The sequence below is a fragment of the Dendrobates tinctorius genome, unplaced genomic scaffold, assembly GCF_039654945.1.
Source record: "Dendrobates tinctorius isolate UK_male_01 unplaced genomic scaffold, ASM3965494v1 ptg000073l, whole genome shotgun sequence".
NCBI lineage: Eukaryota > Metazoa > Chordata > Amphibia > Anura > Dendrobatidae > Dendrobates > Dendrobates tinctorius.
The window spans coordinates 13,890,198-13,909,827 of record NW_027361741.1 but is presented as its reverse complement, the minus strand read 5'-3'; the positions used below and the strand labels follow the sequence as shown (position 1 = coordinate 13,909,827).

At 43.4% G+C, this 19,630-nt stretch overlaps 1 protein-coding gene across 1 annotated transcript in view; it reads right to left on the bottom strand.

Moving 5' to 3' along the window:
• MYO18B (myosin XVIIIB) overlaps positions 1–19,630 on the bottom strand; it is a 972,020-nt gene that overhangs the window by 320,859 nt on the left and 631,531 nt on the right. The window contains exon 34 of the mRNA XM_073582823.1: positions 3,360–3,512. Within this exon, the coding sequence (XP_073438924.1) occupies positions 3,360–3,512 (153 nt within the window). The remainder of the gene's footprint in view (positions 1–3,359; positions 3,513–19,630) is intronic.

The following is a 19,630-nucleotide window of genomic DNA, read 5'->3' as shown; positions in this document are numbered from 1 at the left end:
ATAGTTAAACTTCATTTCCATACAGAATTTCCCATTGTATGTTAAAGAATTTTGGCACCCAATTGCTGAGACAGCTGTGTTACAATTCGCTGGCTTTCCCTACGTGGTCACTTTCCATTCTGGTTTATTTTGCACAGTGTTTATTTTTAGAGCAGAACAAAACCAACTGTTGAAAGGATTATGGACAGTTTTAATCCTTGCAGTGGCCACAATAGTAAGCTCCTTAGCTGAACACATGCCATCTAAACACTGAAGCACAGATCAGTTTGCAAGTGGGATGGGATGCCATGAAGAGTGAGGCAAGCTGTGCGGTAGCAGATTGAGCATATTTATTACAGTTAACACAACAGGACGTGGCAAAGAGCCCATTGGTACATTCATTTTTCAATCCTCTTGGAAGCTCTCTTTTGGCAGATGAGATAAGAGCTAGTTTTGCATGGCCCATGGCAACTTAGAACATATACATACAGTTGTGGCCAAAAGTATTGACACCCCTGCAATTTTGTCAGATAATACTCAGTTTCTTCCTGAAAATGATTGCTTTGGGTCATTGTCCTGCTGGAAGACCTATGACCTCTGAGGGAGACCCAGCTTTCTCACACTGGGCCCTACATTATGCTGCAAAATTTGTTGGTAGTCTTCTGACTTCATAATGCCATGCACACGGTCAAGCAGTACAGTGCCAGAGGCAGCAAAGCAGCCCCAAAACATCACGGAACCTCTGCCATGTTTGACTGTAGGGACCGTTTTCTTTTCTTTGAATGCCTCTTTTTTTCTCCTGTAAACTCTAAGTTGATGCCTTTGCCCAAAAAGCTCTACTTTTGTCTCATCTGACCAGAGAACATTCTTCCAAAATGTTTTAGACTTTTTCAGGTAAGTTTTGGCAAATTCCAGCCTGGCTTTTTTATGTCTCGGGGTAAGAAGTGGGGTCTTCCTGGGTCTCCTACCATAAGTCCCTTTTCATTCAGACGCCGACGGATAGTACGGGTTCACACTGTTGTACCCTCGGACTGCAGGGCAGCTTGAACTTGTATGGATGTTAGTCGAGGTTCTTTATCCAACATCCGCACAATCTTGCGTTGAAATCTCTTGTCAATTTTTCTTTTACGTCCACATCTAGGGAGGTTAGCCACAGTGCCATGGGCTTTAAACTTCTTGATGACACTGTGCATGGTAGACACAGGAACATTCAGGTCTTTGGAGATGGACTTGTAGCCTTGAGATTGGTCATGCTTCCTCACAATTTGGTTTCTCAAGTCCTCAGACAGTTCTTTGGTCTTCTTTCTTTTCTCCATGCTCAATGTGGTACACACAAGGACACAGGACAGAGGTTGAGTCAACTTTAATCCATGTCAACTGGCTGCAAGTGTGATTTAGATATTGCCAACACCTGTCAGGAGCCAAAGGTAAGTTACAGGTGCTGTTAATTACACAAATTAGAGAAGCATCACATCATTTTTCGAACAGTGCAAATACTTTTGTCCACCCTCTTTTTTATGTTTGGTGTGGAATTATATCCAACTTGGTTTTAGGACAATTCTTTTTGTGTTTTTTCATTTAAGACATATTAAATGAAGATAATAATACCAAAGAATTTGTGTTTGCAATCATTTTCAGGAAGAAACTGAGTATTATCTGACAGAATTGCAGGGGTGTCAATACTTTTGGCCACAACTGTATCATTTCTGTTACAAAAGCAATTCACAGCACAACCATAGTAAATACCAATCATATGTTTAAACATGGCAAAAATTGCAAAAACAATAGTAAAAACATACTTTCCTAGGATTTATTAAATATCTGAATTATATCTCTAACAGTTGTTAAATAGGTGGAAAGCAATGTTATCACATAAAATTCCAGAATTTAGAAATGTCCTACAACTTTAAAGGGAATGCTTAATTATAAAAAAAAACAAACCCAAAAAACCTGTAAATCAGGTTTATATATTACATCTTTTAAAAAAAAGTTTTGAAAAAGTTTTTTATTTTCATTTTACCATATCAGTATTAAAAATCAGAAATCTTGCAATTTTTACACTGACTTACAAGCATTATACTAGACTCACACTTCCTGTTCTGTGCATATGTTCTTTTCTGTAGTCTCATTATCATCACAGGATTGCAATGACAGGTCACACCTCTATATAAAGTAGATAACACAAGATCTACCCATCATAATACGCATAAGTGATATCGCAGTTCACCCCCCTTCACATCAACCTATGACCAAATTAGAAGCTCGGGTTAAAAGCTTAGAGGGATCCTATGCAAACATATAGGTTCTGCAATTGCTGCTAATGTCCATGTGCCCAATGTGAAATAGATTAAGGCTGTGTTCACACGTTGCATTTTTCCCGTGGATTTACCATAAAAATCTGCTCAAAAAATGCCTAAAAGAAGCTTCCCATTTATTTTAATGCATTTTGCACTTTTTGTGCATATTGATGCGTTTTTTACCACAAAATAAACGCTTCGTGGTAAAAAACGCAGCATGCTCATTAATTTCGCAGTAAATTCCACATTTCTGGCTATTTTCTATGTGTCTGGGGATGCTCCGGAAAAAATTGCGGCAAAAATCGTGGAAAAAACGCGCGTTTTCTGGGAAGGAGTCCGGTTTTCATGCAGAAATTTTCTGCATACGTGTGCACATAGCCTAAACCTAGTGGCCATTATGAACTAAAAAATATTTTTTATTAAGGAAGTGAAATATAAAAAATACTGTGATAATCAATAATTAGTATTGGCTTGATGATGATTGTAGAAATTTCGGCAAATAAAGCATAAAAATTGTCTCTTCTGCAATTTTGCCTTGTATTTAAGATTTAATGACAGGTGACTTTATCTTGTTTAAAAAGTTTTGACTTTAAGAATAAAGTCCTAGGCAACTGGGATGAATTGACCAGGTGTCATGAAGAAGCCATGGACAGCAACTGGATAGAATCAAATTTATGAATTAGACCACACTACTAAAGGTCATGGGCCTCAAATTTATAATAGTGGCTTTCCCATAAGGAAAAATATTAAAATGTTAATTATTAGATTAAAATAATGACTTACTTGACTTTAATTAAGTTAGGTTACATCTTTTCACTGTGATCTATAAGTCACTTTGTTTTCTTCATGCTTATCTGTGATTATTATGACACCCTATGAGTGTTTGGTAACCTTATTTAGCATTTTGCTCTGCATGGAACCAATCAATTCATGCAGCTGTAATAACTTTTTATTATGTCATGTCTATGTCAGTCTTAACTTTGTTTTACCTGTGGTTGAGATAAAATAGCAAGGAATTTACCTACATTACATTATCCATTTAAAAGTATTGAGCTAGTCAATTTGTTACTTTGAAAAGCTTACCTGTAAGTGAACTCTTTCAAGTTCTCCACGATCTACGGGTGGTCCAGAGTCTCCCATGGAGGCCAAAAGAAGTTGCAGGTCAGCCAGCAAGGCATGAGTCCTCTTTAGATCTCTCCGGAGTCGCTTTTCAACATCAAAATCACGATGTCCTATCTAAAGAGCAAATTATCATATCATTTCTCATTTATTAAAATTACTTCCAAAAAAGCATACAATTCTAGTTACAGCTGTAAGAAAACATTACTAAATATGTATTCAGAGTATCATAATTACCCATAAGTGTTTGAATGCAGAATAATTTTGATGTTTTATTGTGAATTAACCAAGATCTAATGAAAATATCACTGAGACTTTGTTTTGTCAAGCTAAGTATTAAAGGGGTTGTCTGGGCTTAAAGTACAAGTCTTCAGTCACTTTATTTGATTGCAGACTTGTCAATCCTCACATTGTGCGCACTGAGCACTGTGAGAATTCTCTGATTCTCCAACCACCCATTTAAAGAACCAACCAGAAAGAAAAGTATTGGGGAACTTCTGCTGTCACTAGGTATTGGGATACATTAAAACCCTGAAGCAGGCCTAGATTTCCAAATTAATTGTCTGAGTATCTAAATCAATGTGAATTGAAGTGCCATAATGCTAAAATGACACACTACATCATTCACATGTTTGTATGCTGAAGTCAACTGTAAATAATAAATAATTTGATGAAAACCCCCTATAGCCCTCCATTGTCGGCAGTGACTGTGACGTCAGTACCCTCTGATGTACAGTTGGTCTCTCTCGAACCTGTGATATCCCTCCATGATAAATTTTTGGGAGAGAAAGACCATATTAGGGTATTCAGGGAGAGGTGTAGGTGATTTTTCACCCTGTGCCCCCGGTTGTCAGGGAAGGAGTTCCAGAGTGTGGGAATAATCATGTCACTACTGCGAGGGGGTCCTTAGACTTGGGCATTCTCTTTGTCCCCATAAGCCCCAGAATCGTTTTCTGTTGATGCCCTTTTAGACAGTTTAAGTCCGATATATGATGAACCCAACAGAACCCAGGTTGCTGAGTCTAAGATCATGAACCTGACACGGGGGGGGGTTGCACAGCTGAGGACTACTGTACTAGGTTCCGGTCAGTGGTCAACCAAAGTTTTATGGAATGATGCTGTGTTCAGGTGCCAGTTTCAAAAAGGCCTTTCCAAAACTCTCGAGGATGCTCTGGTCCTTCATGACGCCCCTTGTTCTCTGATGGAGGCCATGACTCAGGCCATACAAATTAACCTCAGAATCCATGAGAGATGTGGTGAACAGCAGTCTGCTCATTATACTTCCCTGCAGCAGGTCCATTTACCCAAGGAGGAGCCGTTGGAGGTTAGTGTTGCCAGTCTTCATGTAGAGAAGATGTAGCAAGATTTCAGACTCTGTACTATGGTCTCTCTAGACATTTTCTTAAGAATTGCCCAACTCATCCTCATGCTATCAAAATGTCCGGTGAACATCTGAGTCCGGGTGACAGCCGAGGAGGACACCCAGACTCCCAGGTACCTTTTTCATCTGCTGATAAAGTACTGATAAATACGATATTATCCTTTGAGAACCAGGTGTTATCATTGGCGTTAATTGACTGTGGGTTGCTGCTAAATTTACTGTTTCAGGACTTGTTCTGAAGATAAGATTAGGAACAGTTACTTTAGAGAGAACCATTCAAATCATCCTCCTTGACAAGGCACAGTTAGCTTACAATTTGGTCGAGAGCAACAGCGGATTTGATTCTCCAGTTGGGAGCACTACACTCTGAATCCATCTCCTTCTCCTATTTTGTGTTGTAGAAATTACCTGCTTAACTGGTACTATAGTTTCCATAGTTGCTGTTAGGAGTCAGATTTCGGCCATTACTAGGCAGGAATCTAGACCCTCACATGCTGCAGTCTCCTGCTCTCTGTCTAATGCTAAGAAGATTGCAGAGGAGATTGCTTTACAGCAACTCTCTCCAGAGGCTAAGTCCTTCGTCCCTTCTTCTGAGCATGCTCATGGGACAATTGCCAATTGGAGCTGAGGAGTCAGGTGCTCTGGTCCTGCTCCAGATTCCATTGGCTCAGCTCAGAGATCTGGAAGTCTTTGGAAGGTCCCATTTGCTATAAAAAGCGCGCATGGCTGATCCGCCATGCGCTAGTATAGTCATACTTGCTGCAGTGTGTATGTTGATGGATGCATGATCTGGTGAATGACTCATTTGAAACCCCATTCCTTTGATATTACGAATGTGTGAGGGATTGAGTCAGAGCCAGTACCAGCGCCAGCGCGCCATTGCTCCAGACACACTTGCTAGCGTCTGACATCGCGCCTTCGTTTTCCAGCGGTGTCACCTTGTGGCACTAACCACGCCGCGCTGCAGTAGCAGCTTATTTGATGCGTTTGCGGTTGCAACGCTCTATACACTACTAACTACGGTAAGTCTAGACGGACGTAGTCCTGCCATTCGGGGCTACTCCTGTGACTGCAATACCGTGTTAGTTACTCTGAGTACCTGTGCCACTCTCAGGCTCAGAGTTATTGTGTTTATGCTTTGTGTTATAGCTCTGTGATTTAACAGGGCTTTCCCTGTGCACCTGGGTGACGTTAATCCCAGTGCACACTACCGCCATTGTGCTCTGTCCTCATCTAGCTGCGGTTTCTCCATCTACCGCACGGTGGACCCCGAGTGGCGAAGGCACTTTATTTATATTTTTATTTAGTGCCTTCCGCCACTCCTAACAGTTGCAGATTCACAATCCTGTTATTGATTGGTGTCAGAAAATGTCAGAAGGAGATTATTATTATTATTATAATTATTTCATTATTATTATTTATTTATATAGCACCATTGATTCCATGGTGCTGTACATAAGGGGTTACATACAAATTACAGATATCACTTACAATAAGCAAACTAACAATGACAGACTGATACAGAGGGAAGAGGACCCTGCCCTTTCGGGCTTACATGCTACAGGATGGTGGGGAAGGAGACAGTAGGTTGATGGGTTGCAGCAGTTCTGGTGTTGGTTGAGGTGATATCTCCGGTAGTGGTGAGGAGGCAGCAGGGTAATTGCAGGCTGTAGGCTTTCTTGAAGAGGTGGGTTTTCAGGTTCCGTCTGAAGGATTCGAATGTGGTTGACAGTCGGACATGTTGGGGCAAAGAATTCCAGAGGATGGGGGCTATTCAGGAGAAGTCTTGGAGGTGGTTGGGTGAGGAACAAATAAGTGTGGAGGAGAGAAGGAGGTCTTGGGATGACTGGAGATTACGTGAGGGAAGGTATCGGGAGATTAGTTCAGAGACATATGGAGGAGACAGGTTATAGATGGCCTTGTTGGTCAGTATTAGTAATTTGAACTGGATACGTTGAGGGAATGGAAGCCAGTGAAGAGATGTGCAGAGGGGAGAAGTGGAGGAGTAGCGAGGAGAGAGTTGAATTATTTGGGCAGCAGAGTTACGGATGGACTGGAGAGGTGCGAGGGTGTTAGCAGGGAGACCACAGAAAAGGATATTGCAGTAGTCAAGGCAGGAGATGATGAGGGCGTGGACAAGCATTTTAGTAGATTGAGCGTTGAGGAAAGGACGGATTCTGGAAATATTTTTGAGCTGGAGGCGACAGGAGGTAGAAAGAGCTTGGATGTGTGGTTTGAAGGACAGGGCAGAGTCGAGGGTTACTCTGAGGCAGCGGACTTCCGGTACTGGGGAAAGCGTGATGTCATTAATTGTGATAGGTCAGGTAAGGAAGATCTGTGAGATGGAGGAAAGATGATGAGTTCAGATTTGTCCACATTGAGCTTGAGGAAGCGAGAGGAGAAGAAGGAGGATATGGCTGATAGACACTCCGGGATTCTGGGCAGCAGAGAGGTGACGTCTGGGCCAGAGAGGTAGATCTGAGTGTCGTCAGCATAAAGGTGGTACTGGAATCCATGGGACTTTATGAGTTGCCCCAGACCAAGTGTATAAATTGAGAAGAGTAGGGGTCCTAGAACAGAGCCTTGGGGGACTCCAACAGAGAGAGGGTGGGATGAGGAGGTAGTGTGGGAGTGGGAGACGCTGAATGTGCGGTTTGAAAGGTATGAGGAGATCCAGGATAGGGCGAGGTCTTTGATACCAAAGGAGGAGAGGATCTGTAGTAGGAGGCAGTGGTCAACTGTGTCAAATGCAAGGGACAGGTCTAGAAGCAGGAGTATTGAGTATTGTCCATTTGCTTTGTCTGTAAGTAGGTCGTTAGTAATTTTGGTCAGGGCTGTCTCAATGGAGTGATGGGGGCAGAAACCAGATTGTAGATTGTCAAAGAGTAAGTTAGATGAGAGGTGGGAGGAAAGTTCAGCGTGGACGAGCAGCTCCAGGAGTTTGGAAGCAAATGGGAGCAGTGATATTGGGCGATAGCTGGACATAGCGGTTGGGTCGAGGGTTGGCTTTTTAAGGATAGGCGTGATTGTGGCATATTTAAAAGCAGAAGGGAAGGTATCGAACGTTAGCGATAGGTTGAAGAGGTGGGTTAGGGATGGGATAAGTGTGATGGTGAGGTTGGGGAGGAGGTGGGATGGGGTCAAGTGCACAGGTTGTGAGGTGCGATTTGGAGAAGGGGCGATTAAGCTCCCCTTCAGTGATGTTGGAGAGGGAGGTTATGGGGTTTGGACATTGGTCTGGTATACAAAGGGGTTGTGGTGGTTGAACAATGAAGACTTGCCTTGTTTGGTCGATCTTATTTTTGAAGTGTGTGGCAAAGTCCTCAGCAGAGATGAGGGAGGTTGGAGGGGCAGTGGTGGGCGGAGGAGGGAGTTGAAAGTTTGTGAAGTAGGCCTGTTTAGCAGAGGTGAGGGCAGATTTGAAAGTGAGTGTTGCCTGTTTGAATGCAGTGAAGTCATCATGCGAATTTGTTTTCTTCCAACGCTGCTCTGCAGCCCTGGACACTTGTCGGAGCTTTTTAGTGGTGTTATTGTGCCAGGGTTGTCAGTTGGCACGTCGCATTCTGCCATGAATGAGAGGGGCGATCGTGTCAATAGCTGATGCGAGAGTGGCATTGTAGAAAGCAGTGGCACTGTCTGTGTCTTGGAGTGAGGATATGGATGCCAGTGGTAGAATAGAGTCAGAGAGCACGTGAGTGTCTACGTGTGCAAGGTTTCTGGGGGGGTGCACATGTTGCTGGACATTGTGAAATGTAGCCCCAATTGTTATGAAAAATGTTTAAAAAAACATACAAATTTGCTCCGATAGTCTGCAGGGTCTTATGGTGTACCTGAAGGACATTGGAGATAGGAAAAGAGGTGGAGATACTACTTCCCATCATCTATATGATTGTGCCATTGATCTTATTCCTAGCTCCAAATTGCCTAAAGCTCGCCTTTACAATTTATCGGGGTCTGAACGGACCACTATGAAAGAACATGTTAATGAAAGTTTACGGAAGGGTCATATCGATCCTTCCTCCTCCCCTATAGCTGTTGGATTTTTCTTTGTTAAAAAGAAAGATGGGGTCTCCATCCTTGCCTTGATTTCCAAGAACTAAACAAAATCACAGTTAAAAATACTTACCCACTTCTACTCATCCCCGACTTATATAATCAGCTTCTGGGGGCCAGGATGTTTTCTAAACTTGATCTCAGAGGGCTTACAATTTTTTATATGCATCTGGAAGGGTGATGAGTGTAAAAAAGCGATTTTATTGCCTGAGGGTCTTTTTGAAAACCTTGTCATGCCTTTTATAGTGATGAGTGAGTATACTCATTACTCGAGATTTGACGAGCATGCTCGAGTGATCTCCAAGTATTTGGATGTGCTCTGAGATTTAGTTTCTGTCGCTGTAGCTGCATTATTTGTGGCTGCTATACAGCCTGAATACATGTGGGGATTTCCTAACAAACAGGCAATCCCCACATGTATTCAGGCGCTGTCTAGCAGCCACAAATCATGCACTACGACGACAGAAACTAAATCGCCGAGCACATCCAAATACTCAGAGATCACCTGAGCATGGTCGGGAAATCTTGAGTAATGAGTATACTCGCTCATCACTACTTTTGGATTATCCAATGCACCTACTGTGTTTCAAAATTTTATGAATGATATTTTCTCGGATTGCATTGGAAGATATGTTGTGATTTACCTGGATGATATTCTAATATTCTAGCCAGATTTAGACTCTCACCAGAGACATATCCGTCTTGTGTTTCAGAGATTGAGGGAAAAATCCTTGATTGCTAAATTAGAGAAATGTGCTTTTTCTGTTCAGGAAATCTCTTTCTTGGGGTTTAACTTGTCACAAGGGGGCGGTCCGGTCTTGGTCCGATGGGTGTTGCGGTCTGACACCTCCCATCTTCTAACGGTGATGTCCCCTTCTTTGCTGCCTGTCGTGGCTCCTGTGCAGGCGCACTGCTCTGCCCTGTTGAGGGTAGAGCAGAAAACTGCAGTGCACAGGCGCCAGACCTCTCCCGGCGCCTGCGCACTGCAGGACTCTGCTCTGCCCTCAACAGAGCAGAGCAGTGTGCCTGAGCAGGAGCCACGACAGACAGCAAAGAGGAGGATGTCATCGTTAAAAGATGGGAGGCACTGGACAGGACCGTGACACCCATCAGACAGGACACAGGACCGCCCCTGGGTGAGTATAACATAACAAATTTTTCTTATCTTTCAGGGTACATCGGGGGCTTATCTACAGCATTATAGAATGCTGTAGATAAGCCCCTGTTGGCGGTGCCGGCAACTGATACTCGAAAAATGGGGTGACAGATTCCCTTTAACAGTCGAGTAAATCAATCTACCGGAATCTAACTATTCTTCTGAAATTATGATTTTCATCCCCATTTTGGTGAATTTTCTAGGATTAGTTGACTGAATGCCCTAGAATGGAAGTTACCATACAGAGACTGCTGTCGATATAGATGTGTGATAGCTTATTTTTTGTGGGTCAAAGCGACTTTTTTATTTATACCATTTTGGGATAGATATGACATTTTGATCGCTTGTTACAGCTTTTTTTGTCCAACAACAAAAGAATTTCTGAAATACTCAATGTTCCTAAGAGCACAGTGGCCTCCATAATCCATAAATGGAAGAAGTTTGGAACCACCAGAAGTCTTCCTAGACCTGACCGTCCAGTCAAACTGAGCAGTCGTTGGAGCAGAGCCTTGGTGAGAGAGGTAAAGAAGAACCCCAAGATCACTGTGGCTGAGCTCCATAGATGCAGTAGGGAGATGGGAGAAAGTTCCACAAAGTCAACTATCACTGCAGCCCTCCGCCAGTCGGGTCTTTATGGCAGAGGGGCCTGACGAAAGCCTCTCCTCATTGCAAGACATATGAAAGCCCACATAGAGTTTGCTAAAAACAGATGAAGGACTCCCAGACTATGAGAAATAAGATTCTCTGGTCTGATGAGATGAAGATAGAACTTTTTGGTGATAATTCTTAGCGGTACATGTGGAGGAAACCAGGCACTGCTCATAACCTGCCCAATACAATCCCAACAGTGAAACATGGTAGTGGCAGCATCATGCTATGGGGGTGTTTTTCAGCTGCAGGGACAGGATAACTGGATGCAATTGAAGGAAACATCAATCAAGTACAGAGATATACTGGATGAAAACCTCTTCCAGAGTGCTCTGGACCTCAGACTTGGCCGAAGGTTCACCTTCCAACAAGACAATGACCCTAAGCACACAGCTAAAATAACAAAGGAGTGTCTTCAGAACAACTCTGTGACCATTCTTGACTGGCCCAGCCAGAACCCTGACCTAAACCCAATTGAGCATCTCTGGAGAGACCTAAAAATGGCTGTCCACCAACATTCACCATTGAACCTGATGGAACTGGAGAGGATCTGCAAGGAAGAATGGCAGAGGATCCCCAAATCCAGGTGTGAAAAACTTGTTGCATCATTCTCAAGAAGACTCATGGCTGTACTAGCTCAAAAGGGTGCTTCTACTCATTACTGAGCAAAGGGTCTGAATTATGACCATGAGATATTTCAGTTTTTCTTTTTTATTAAATTTGCAAAAATTTCTATATTTCTGTTTTTTTTCCTTCAAGATGGGGTGCAGAGTGTACATTAATGAGGAAAAAAATGAACTTTTTTGAATATACCAATGGCTGCAATGAACCAGAGAGTGAAAAATTTAAAGGGGTCTGAATATTTTCCGTGCCTACTATAGGCTCAATTCATCATTGCCTTTGTACCAGTTTTTTTGCCTAGCTTTGTGTGTTTTGTGCCTCTTTTTGCCTGTGTTTTTTTTTTTGCTTTCCGCTTTGTGAAGAGTTTAGTGATTCCAGATGCTTTCGTCTGATTCACTAACTGCGACTTTTTAAAAAGTTACAAAATTTGGCATAACTCCACTTTATTTCCCCCATGGTGCAATTTTGAGTATACCACTCATTTTTTTCCTCCATTTTGAAAAATGTGAAACTTTAGATTAAAACAGTTCAAGACAGAAAAAAAATACTATTTATTTTACTTTGCGACACATTCCTGCATCGCGTGCGCATTTTGAAGAATCTGGTGCCAAAAATGGTAACTCCGATCACAAGAAAAGAAAGTGAATTAAAAAAAACCCCTGCAAATGATCAACTGGGGTCATACTCTTTATGATACAAACAACCTCTACTTCATAAGGAATAAAACAATCCAGACTCAAAACCAGACGCTGTGTTTGGCTAATTTGCATACTTCTTTCCCATGAAGAAAAGCCTGTAAGAAACTCTCGGTGCATCAGCTCAGTCACTTTAATGAGAGCCAGTCTTTAGGGTACTTCTGGGATCACTTCTTTCATCTAACACACTGAGGAATGTTACTGACAATTTTGGGTAACACAGTATCAGTGTATTATGCAGTAAAGTCACTGGTGCACGTTATGTCTATATTTACCTCTTGTTTTCCTGATAAAGTTTACAATAACAATTACATGCTGTACAATATCTGGGGACCAGATGCAAAACACTCCATAATAGCATCCTCTGTGCCCATCGAACGCACTGCTCACCCATTACAATCTTAGTGTGAAATTGAATTTCTTCTTTTATGTTTCCCTAGTTGCTCAAAATCTGCTTGATAAATCATACTGGCAATCTATTTCACTTTGCACAGAGATAAATGGTGTGTTTTTAAAATAAAGTCGCAGTACCAGTGTCAATGGTCCTTTAGTGCATTACAGCCCGGGGAATGTGGCTGCACTTGAGAGATTCAATTATAATAAAGCTATCTGTTTTGACATTACTATGAAATTTCATTCCTAACATCACAACATGTCACTTTAGCAGTGCAAAAATAAACAGATCTAACAAGTCTGATATGGAGATAACTGTGTTAACTTTTTCAATTCCATACCATGCAGATTTACTGTGATATATTCTGCAGTTTTATAATAACTATTTCAAGGAGTTTACTGGAATGTTAAATTTGAAGGACTGTCCTTAGGCTAGGGTCACACTCCCGTATTTTCTGTCATCTGAGAGAATTTGGTTGATTATGCTAATCACACTCTGATCGCTTTCTGATCAGAGTTGGATCAAAGTGTTATCATCGTGCAATTCGATTTTCACAGATGAATAGAAGATGGAGAAAACGGTGATTTATTCCGTCACAAAAAGTGTTGCCATGAAGTGTGGAATGAAGGTTTAAAAATTGTTTTTTCTATGAATCCTACAGAAAAATCATGCTATTTGCCTTAACATGGTGTACTACTGAGATGTCCCTCCAGGAACTGATGCTCCATAGTGCAGCCACAGGCATAATGTGTGCTACTATACAGTGACATGTAACAGTTCAAGTTCGCTCATCTCTAATGTTAACTGTGTACATGACATGTCTTGCAATACTTGAAAAATATTCCTTGGTTATAATTCTAAATATACTAGCTTGGCCCGTACGAAATTTTTCACATTGTTGGTCAGGGGCACAGGTAATTTCAGAAAAAGCAAGCTGGTCAAATGTAAATATATTTCATGACATAATGAACACAGGCAGGTATTTATATATGTAGATTGGTAATACAATAAATAAGTTTGATAAGTAGAGGCCAAAAAATGTCTTCCGGTTGAGGTGCCACCTGCAGGTCATGGTGTCTTTCTGCAGGTTTATGAAAATGAATGTTTAAACTGTATTTAGTGATAAAATTGTGAATGGACGTTTTGTTTGGCTCTTTTCTTGCTGAAGGGAGCAAGTTTACCGTTCAAATGGTGTATCATTTGTGTGCGTGGGGCGAAGTAATCAGCGAAAAAGCAGTGCATGTTTACAAATGTGTTTGCACATGTGACTCACCATTTGTGTATGTGGGGTGAAGAAATCACCGAAAAAGCAGTGCATGTTTACAAATGTGTTTGCATATGTGACTCACCTGCAGTAAAGTGTGCATTCCTCCAATGTGCCTGAAATAAGCTAGGCAAGCTGGAAAGACACCAAGGCAAATGTTTGGATTTGTTTGTGATGTCTGTAAGCAGCTTTGTGGTAGTGTGCCTTGGGGTAGTGTGCTGCCACCTACAGGTAATTTGACCTTTCAAATGGTGCATCATTTGTTTGTGTGGGTGGAGTATGAACAGAGCAAGTGTGCAATTCAATAGGCAGTGCATGTTTACAAATGTGTTTGCATATCTGCCTTACCTGCAGTGAAGTGTGCAATCCTCCAAATTGGCTAAAATAGGCTGGGGAAGCAGTTTGGCAAGCTGGAAAGCCCCCAAGGCAAATGTTTGGATTTGTTTGTGATGTCTGTAAGCAGCTTTGTGGTGGTGTGCTTTGGGGTAATGTGGTGCCACCTGCAGGTCATTTTTCCTTACTGCAGGTTATGAAAATTAATGTTTAAACTGTATTTTGTGATCAAATCATGGATGTGTGGTTTGTTTGACTATTTTATTGCTGAAGGGGGCAAGTTTATCTTTCAAATGGTCTATCACTTGTGTGTGTGTGCAGTATGAACGGAGATATAAAGTAATCACCGAAAAACAGTGTTTAGAAATAATAGAATAGATATTTATGTACGTCAAACTTAAAGGAGTTGCTCCATTTCAATTTGTCATAAAAAGATGCACTTTACTCACCATCCTTCAGTCCAGTACTGAGTCTCCACTGCTGCCCCCAGGGTCTTATACTGGATGTAGCGCTGATATCATGTCAACAGTGCAGTAACCAATCACTAAGCACAGTGGTTTTCAGTCTACATGGGCAGAGCCAATGAGCCCAGAAGCTGACTGCAGTGTGGTTGACGTGACATTATCGCTACAAGCAATATTGGACCATGTGAGCAGCTATGGAGACTCCGTAGTGGACTCAAGGATGGTGAATAAAGTGAGTTTTTCCTTTTTATAACAAATTGCACTCAAGTACTAGGATTTTCTCCAAAGGAACAACCTCTTTAAGATATGCTGAGATTGGAAATCATTGACATGTCAGTAAAAAAGAAGACAGCGCCTCAAACCGCGGCGAAAAATAAGCCTTACATTTTATTCTGCCTCCTGTGGCGACATTTCGGGCAAGAGACCTTTTCCAAGCTCTTGACTGAAATGTTGCCACAGGAGGCAGAATAAAATGTAAGGCTATGTGCACACGCAGTTTTTCGTCCTGCGGATTTTTCTGTGCGGATTTGGAAATATCCGCAGGTAAATTCTCAGGTCAAAAGACCTGTGGTTTACCTGCGGATTAGCCTGTGGTTTAGCCCTGCGGTTTCACACCTCTACAATGGAGAAGGTGTGAAACCGCAGCGGAATCCGCACAAAGAATTGACATGCTGCGGATTTGAACCCGCAGAAAATCCGCGTGGAAAAATCCGCAGCATGTGCACAGCGTTTTTCAGTTTACCACTGAAAACAATGGTACTGTACAGCGCACCTAAATCTGCTGCGGACCCGCAGAGCCTGAAACGCTCCTGATCTGCAGCAGAATCCGAACTCTGAGCCATGCTTTGCATGTGTACCAGCTTCCCGAGCTTTAAAGCTGCAACCAGGTTACGCCCATTATCGCAGACAACCAGACCGGGTTCGAGTTGCAGTGGGGAGAGCTACTAATCGGTCTGTTTTATTCCTTGCCACAGCTCTACTGCAGTGTGTGTTGTTTGACCTAAACAGATCAGCTTCAGCAGAGCGTGTTGCCGCTTTGCCGATGCGCTGCTGCACAGCTCCCAACTTGGAAGTGATGTGGAGGGTAATTCAGCATAGGATGAGAAGGCAGAGGAGGAGGAGGAAGAGGGGAGACAGGACATATATGATGAGGTGGAAACCATGATTGAGGTTGGGCCCGCTATTCGTGGCGTGGGTAGGAAATGTGATGTTCCAGTTTGCGACTTTGTCCCACCCTCCACCCGGTTCATCCAGTGTGCCTTAACAGAAATGTATCGTCCCTGTCCACAACTACTTGTACACATGTCTGTTGTTAGGTGGACATTCCCAGTTACAGCATTGGTGAGAGCATGCCTTAGACTGTTTAACACGTCCTGGGGAAACGCGGTGACAGCACACCAGGAAAAATAGTGCTGGCTGGGAACAGAGTATCATGGGGCAGCCACAGCCAAGAGATCATGGAAAGACTGTGTCCCCACAAACCTAAATGGCAACATCTCCATGGCTAGCAACTTGGCAATATGCGTGTTTAGTATTTGTGCTTGTGGGTACGTAGGTTGGTATTTACGCTTCCTTTCATAGATCTGGGGCACAGACAACTGGACGACTGGCTGGGACAAACAAGTGAATGGTATTGTTGTGTCCTGTGTCTTTGCAACCGCAGCTTGTGAGCAGGAGGTATGAGCACCTGCTTCCTGGCCAGCAGATTGGAAAGGACAGATCACAGGCGACGTGGCAGTGGTTTGACCCGCAGACACTGATTTGGTACTCTGCTGTTCCACCCACCGACTAGCGTGCTTGGCTGCCATGTGTTTCCGCACACTGGTGGTGCTCTGGTTGCCTTTGCCCTGGCCTCTGCTCAGCTTCATATGGCAGATGCTACAGATGACAATATTTGGTTCAGGAGAACAGACGATGAACTCACACTTGCCTTGACATGGGACACAGAGGGATTGCTCTTGGGAACAGTTGACACTATTCGCACTCTGCTCAAACCAGTAGCCATTGGTGCCTTTGTTGGTGCTACATATCCACCTTCTTCCTCTGTGCTGCTGTGCTGGCTATGCGGACCAATGGTCCAGGTCAGATCAGTGGCGTCGTCATCGACCACCTCGCGGTCCATGTCATCCTCCTTCCGTTTTGTTATTGTTGGCTGGCCAGATGGCAACTGTGTCTCATCATCATCAGCCTCCACCTCTTGAGCTGGTATATTACGTGGCTGAAAGTGGCTTTCTTCTGGCCATGGGTTTTCAAATATTTGGATATAAACAGACGATACCTCATCATGTTCCTCTTCAATGTTGCGCGTTGAGTGGCCAAACTTTGGGTCAAATGTTTCCTGTGACAGCTGAGAGGGGAGGAAGTAGGAACAGGTTGAGGATTGGATGACCCAGCGTTCTGTATATTGACAGTAGACTGTGAGGTCTTGGAAGATTGGGTGCTGCTAGAAAATGTTGTTGAGCCCTTAGTTGCCATCCAAGACAGTATCTGATCTTGCTCTTCTGGCTTCCAGACACATTTATGTTCCAGACCGGGAATTTTTGCCAGGAACATAAATGCATCAATCTTCTTCTGTCTCACAGACTCAGTGCCTTGTTGGGCACCACTGACAATCCCACATCCACGTCCATGTCCCTGTCCCTTCCCAACAGATATTTTGGAAATTTGTTTTTTTTTGTTACATAGTTGCAGATGTTCAGATGCAGATATTGGGGAACAAGGAGCAGTTCATGCTTTGTGGAAGGTAGCACTATGGCCTAGTACTGCTTTGTGTTTTACAAACAGCACTGCAGGGGCAAAAAAATTGTCCTGAGGTTAGAGCCGAAGATTTAGCGCGACAGTCACCAACAGAAGACAGCGGTGTTGGCTGTGTCTCAGTTGTGCAGTACTGTACCGTGCATGCTATTTGGTGTGCAAACAGCACCGCAAGGGCAAGAAAATTGGCCTGAGGTTAAAGCTGAATATTTAGCTTGCCAGTCACCACAGAAGGCAGCGGTGCTGGCTGCGTCTTAGTTGTGCAGTACCGTGCGTTCTATTCGGTGTGCAAACAGCACCGCAAGGGCAAAAAAATTGGCCTGCAGGGGTAAATATGACCCCAAAAATAGCTGGGAAAACTGTCACTACTCCCTGACCTTATACAGTACTTTCAGCTTGCAGAAGAGCTGAGATATTGAGGTACTATGTATGTACTGTAACGCTCCTGCCTGTCTCCCTGCACTACAGTCACCTACTACTAAAATACTCCAGGTAGCGCTCACAAGAGCTTTTGTGTTTTTGAGATGATTTATGGACGATTTGCAAAAGCACAACTCTCCCTAGCAGCTACTCACACTCTCCCTACGCTAGCACTAGCTGTGTTCTGGATGCAATGTGCAGAAAATGGCGGCGACAGGGCTTATATAGAGCCTATGAGTCATAGGCTACGACTGATCTATGACGCTGCGCAGCCAGCCAATCATAGTAATGCTACAACCAAGAAGGCTGTGGCATTACTGTGATTGGCTAACATGCTGGGCGGGAGATCCAAATATTGCGAGGTGAGTAGTGAAATACTCTCTATGTTCCAAGTACCGTGAGTACCGCATTACTCACCGAGTACCGAATACTTGCGAATATACTCGCTCTTCCTTAAGTAGCGAAAAATCATGATTTTTTTTTACAGCTGGATATTTCATGCTCCGCATTTTTGAGGATGTTGTGAAGGAAAGAAAAAAGCTAAGAAAGGACACATCTGTATTACCTAATATGTTCATTTACTTCATGTAATAGAGGTTATTTAGTCTTACCATTTGTGTATCTTCTGTGCGGTACATGTGTGTGGGATAACAGCTGGAATTAGTAAAGGACGATGTAGTACCGGGTTTTGGCCACAAGATGGGGACATAGAGTAGTGAGAAAAGCACTCAACAGCAAGCTTTAGGCTAGGGAAACTGCAGAGTCATGGTGTGTGGAGTTACAGGTCTGGGAAGGGGATTTCCAGAATAAGGAGATAAAATGGAAGGAGTCCCGGGGCAGGCAGATACCCAGCAGGCGACGAAAGGGAGAAGAGCTCAGGAGAAGACGGAGAAAGAACGAGCTCAGGAGAGGGAGAGAAGAGAGATGGAGACTCAGAGGGGGGTGGCCCTGAGAGGACAGCTGCAGGTCAGGAGGGCACTGACAACGGAGGCCTGGGGTACCGGACGGCTGGACACTGAAGGAGCAGTACGTGTTGCAGCGTGCAGACTCAGCCAGGGTGAAGCATTGTGACCGTGGGCCTAATGCCAGCCACGGTGAAGGAACCTGGAGGGGCTTTGCCAACAGGAACAGGAGGAGGTGACAGGTACATGGGCCTAGGGGCAGAAGCTGTCGTGTTTGCTATGTTTGTCAGGATGACACCCAATAAAGTTTGGACCTTGTTGAACAAGCTCCTGTGTCTGTCGTCAGTCCGTTTTGCGGCCGAAAGGGACCACCCCCCCAGTTGGCACACGTACTACACATGCGTAATATTTTTCATGTTAATAGCACAATTGACATCACTACTCTCCTTGATTGTATATTAACAACTATGGGTGCAAACATGTTACGTATGTTAGACTGTTTGGTTTTGGTAAACATACTGTCAGTATTCCGGGTTTTTTCTAAATCATCTTGTGAATGACTTTGCCCTTTGTCAAGATGGAGGTTGCTGTTTCTCTGTGCCCTACTTCCTGTTCATTTGTATAAAACCGGTCCAGGTGCTGCCTTCCTTGCTGGAGTATTTTGCTTCTGCTTCCCGTCAGCTGTGCTGTTTGTTTCCTCAGGGTGCTTCTACTGTGGCTCGGGACATTCTCTGTTCTCTGCTTAGGAAAGCTGCACTCATCGTGCTATCATTAGCCTGTTGACTTTGGAACTTAACCCTCGGTAAGAACTGCGTTTCTAAATTGTGTGTCACCACAATCCTTCACTCTCCCCGGTGAGAGCTGTGGGAACTATCACCGACCTTATTTTTTGATGTGAACCTGTTTCTGGACTCACTTGTGTTCACGTCGCTTCTGGGACCAACTGGTGGATCAGCTTCTGGACTTCCCTGTGCCTTCTACATATCTGGATTTGACTCTCTCTGCACCACTAGTGTGAACTGCACCACTAGTGTGATCACACTCACCTTCTGATCACATTTTTGTGAGGACTCTGTTTTTGGGAACTCTGCCGACTTGCTGTATAGATCGAGGACTGGTCTCATTGCAGGTTATCAGTATACCATTTGGG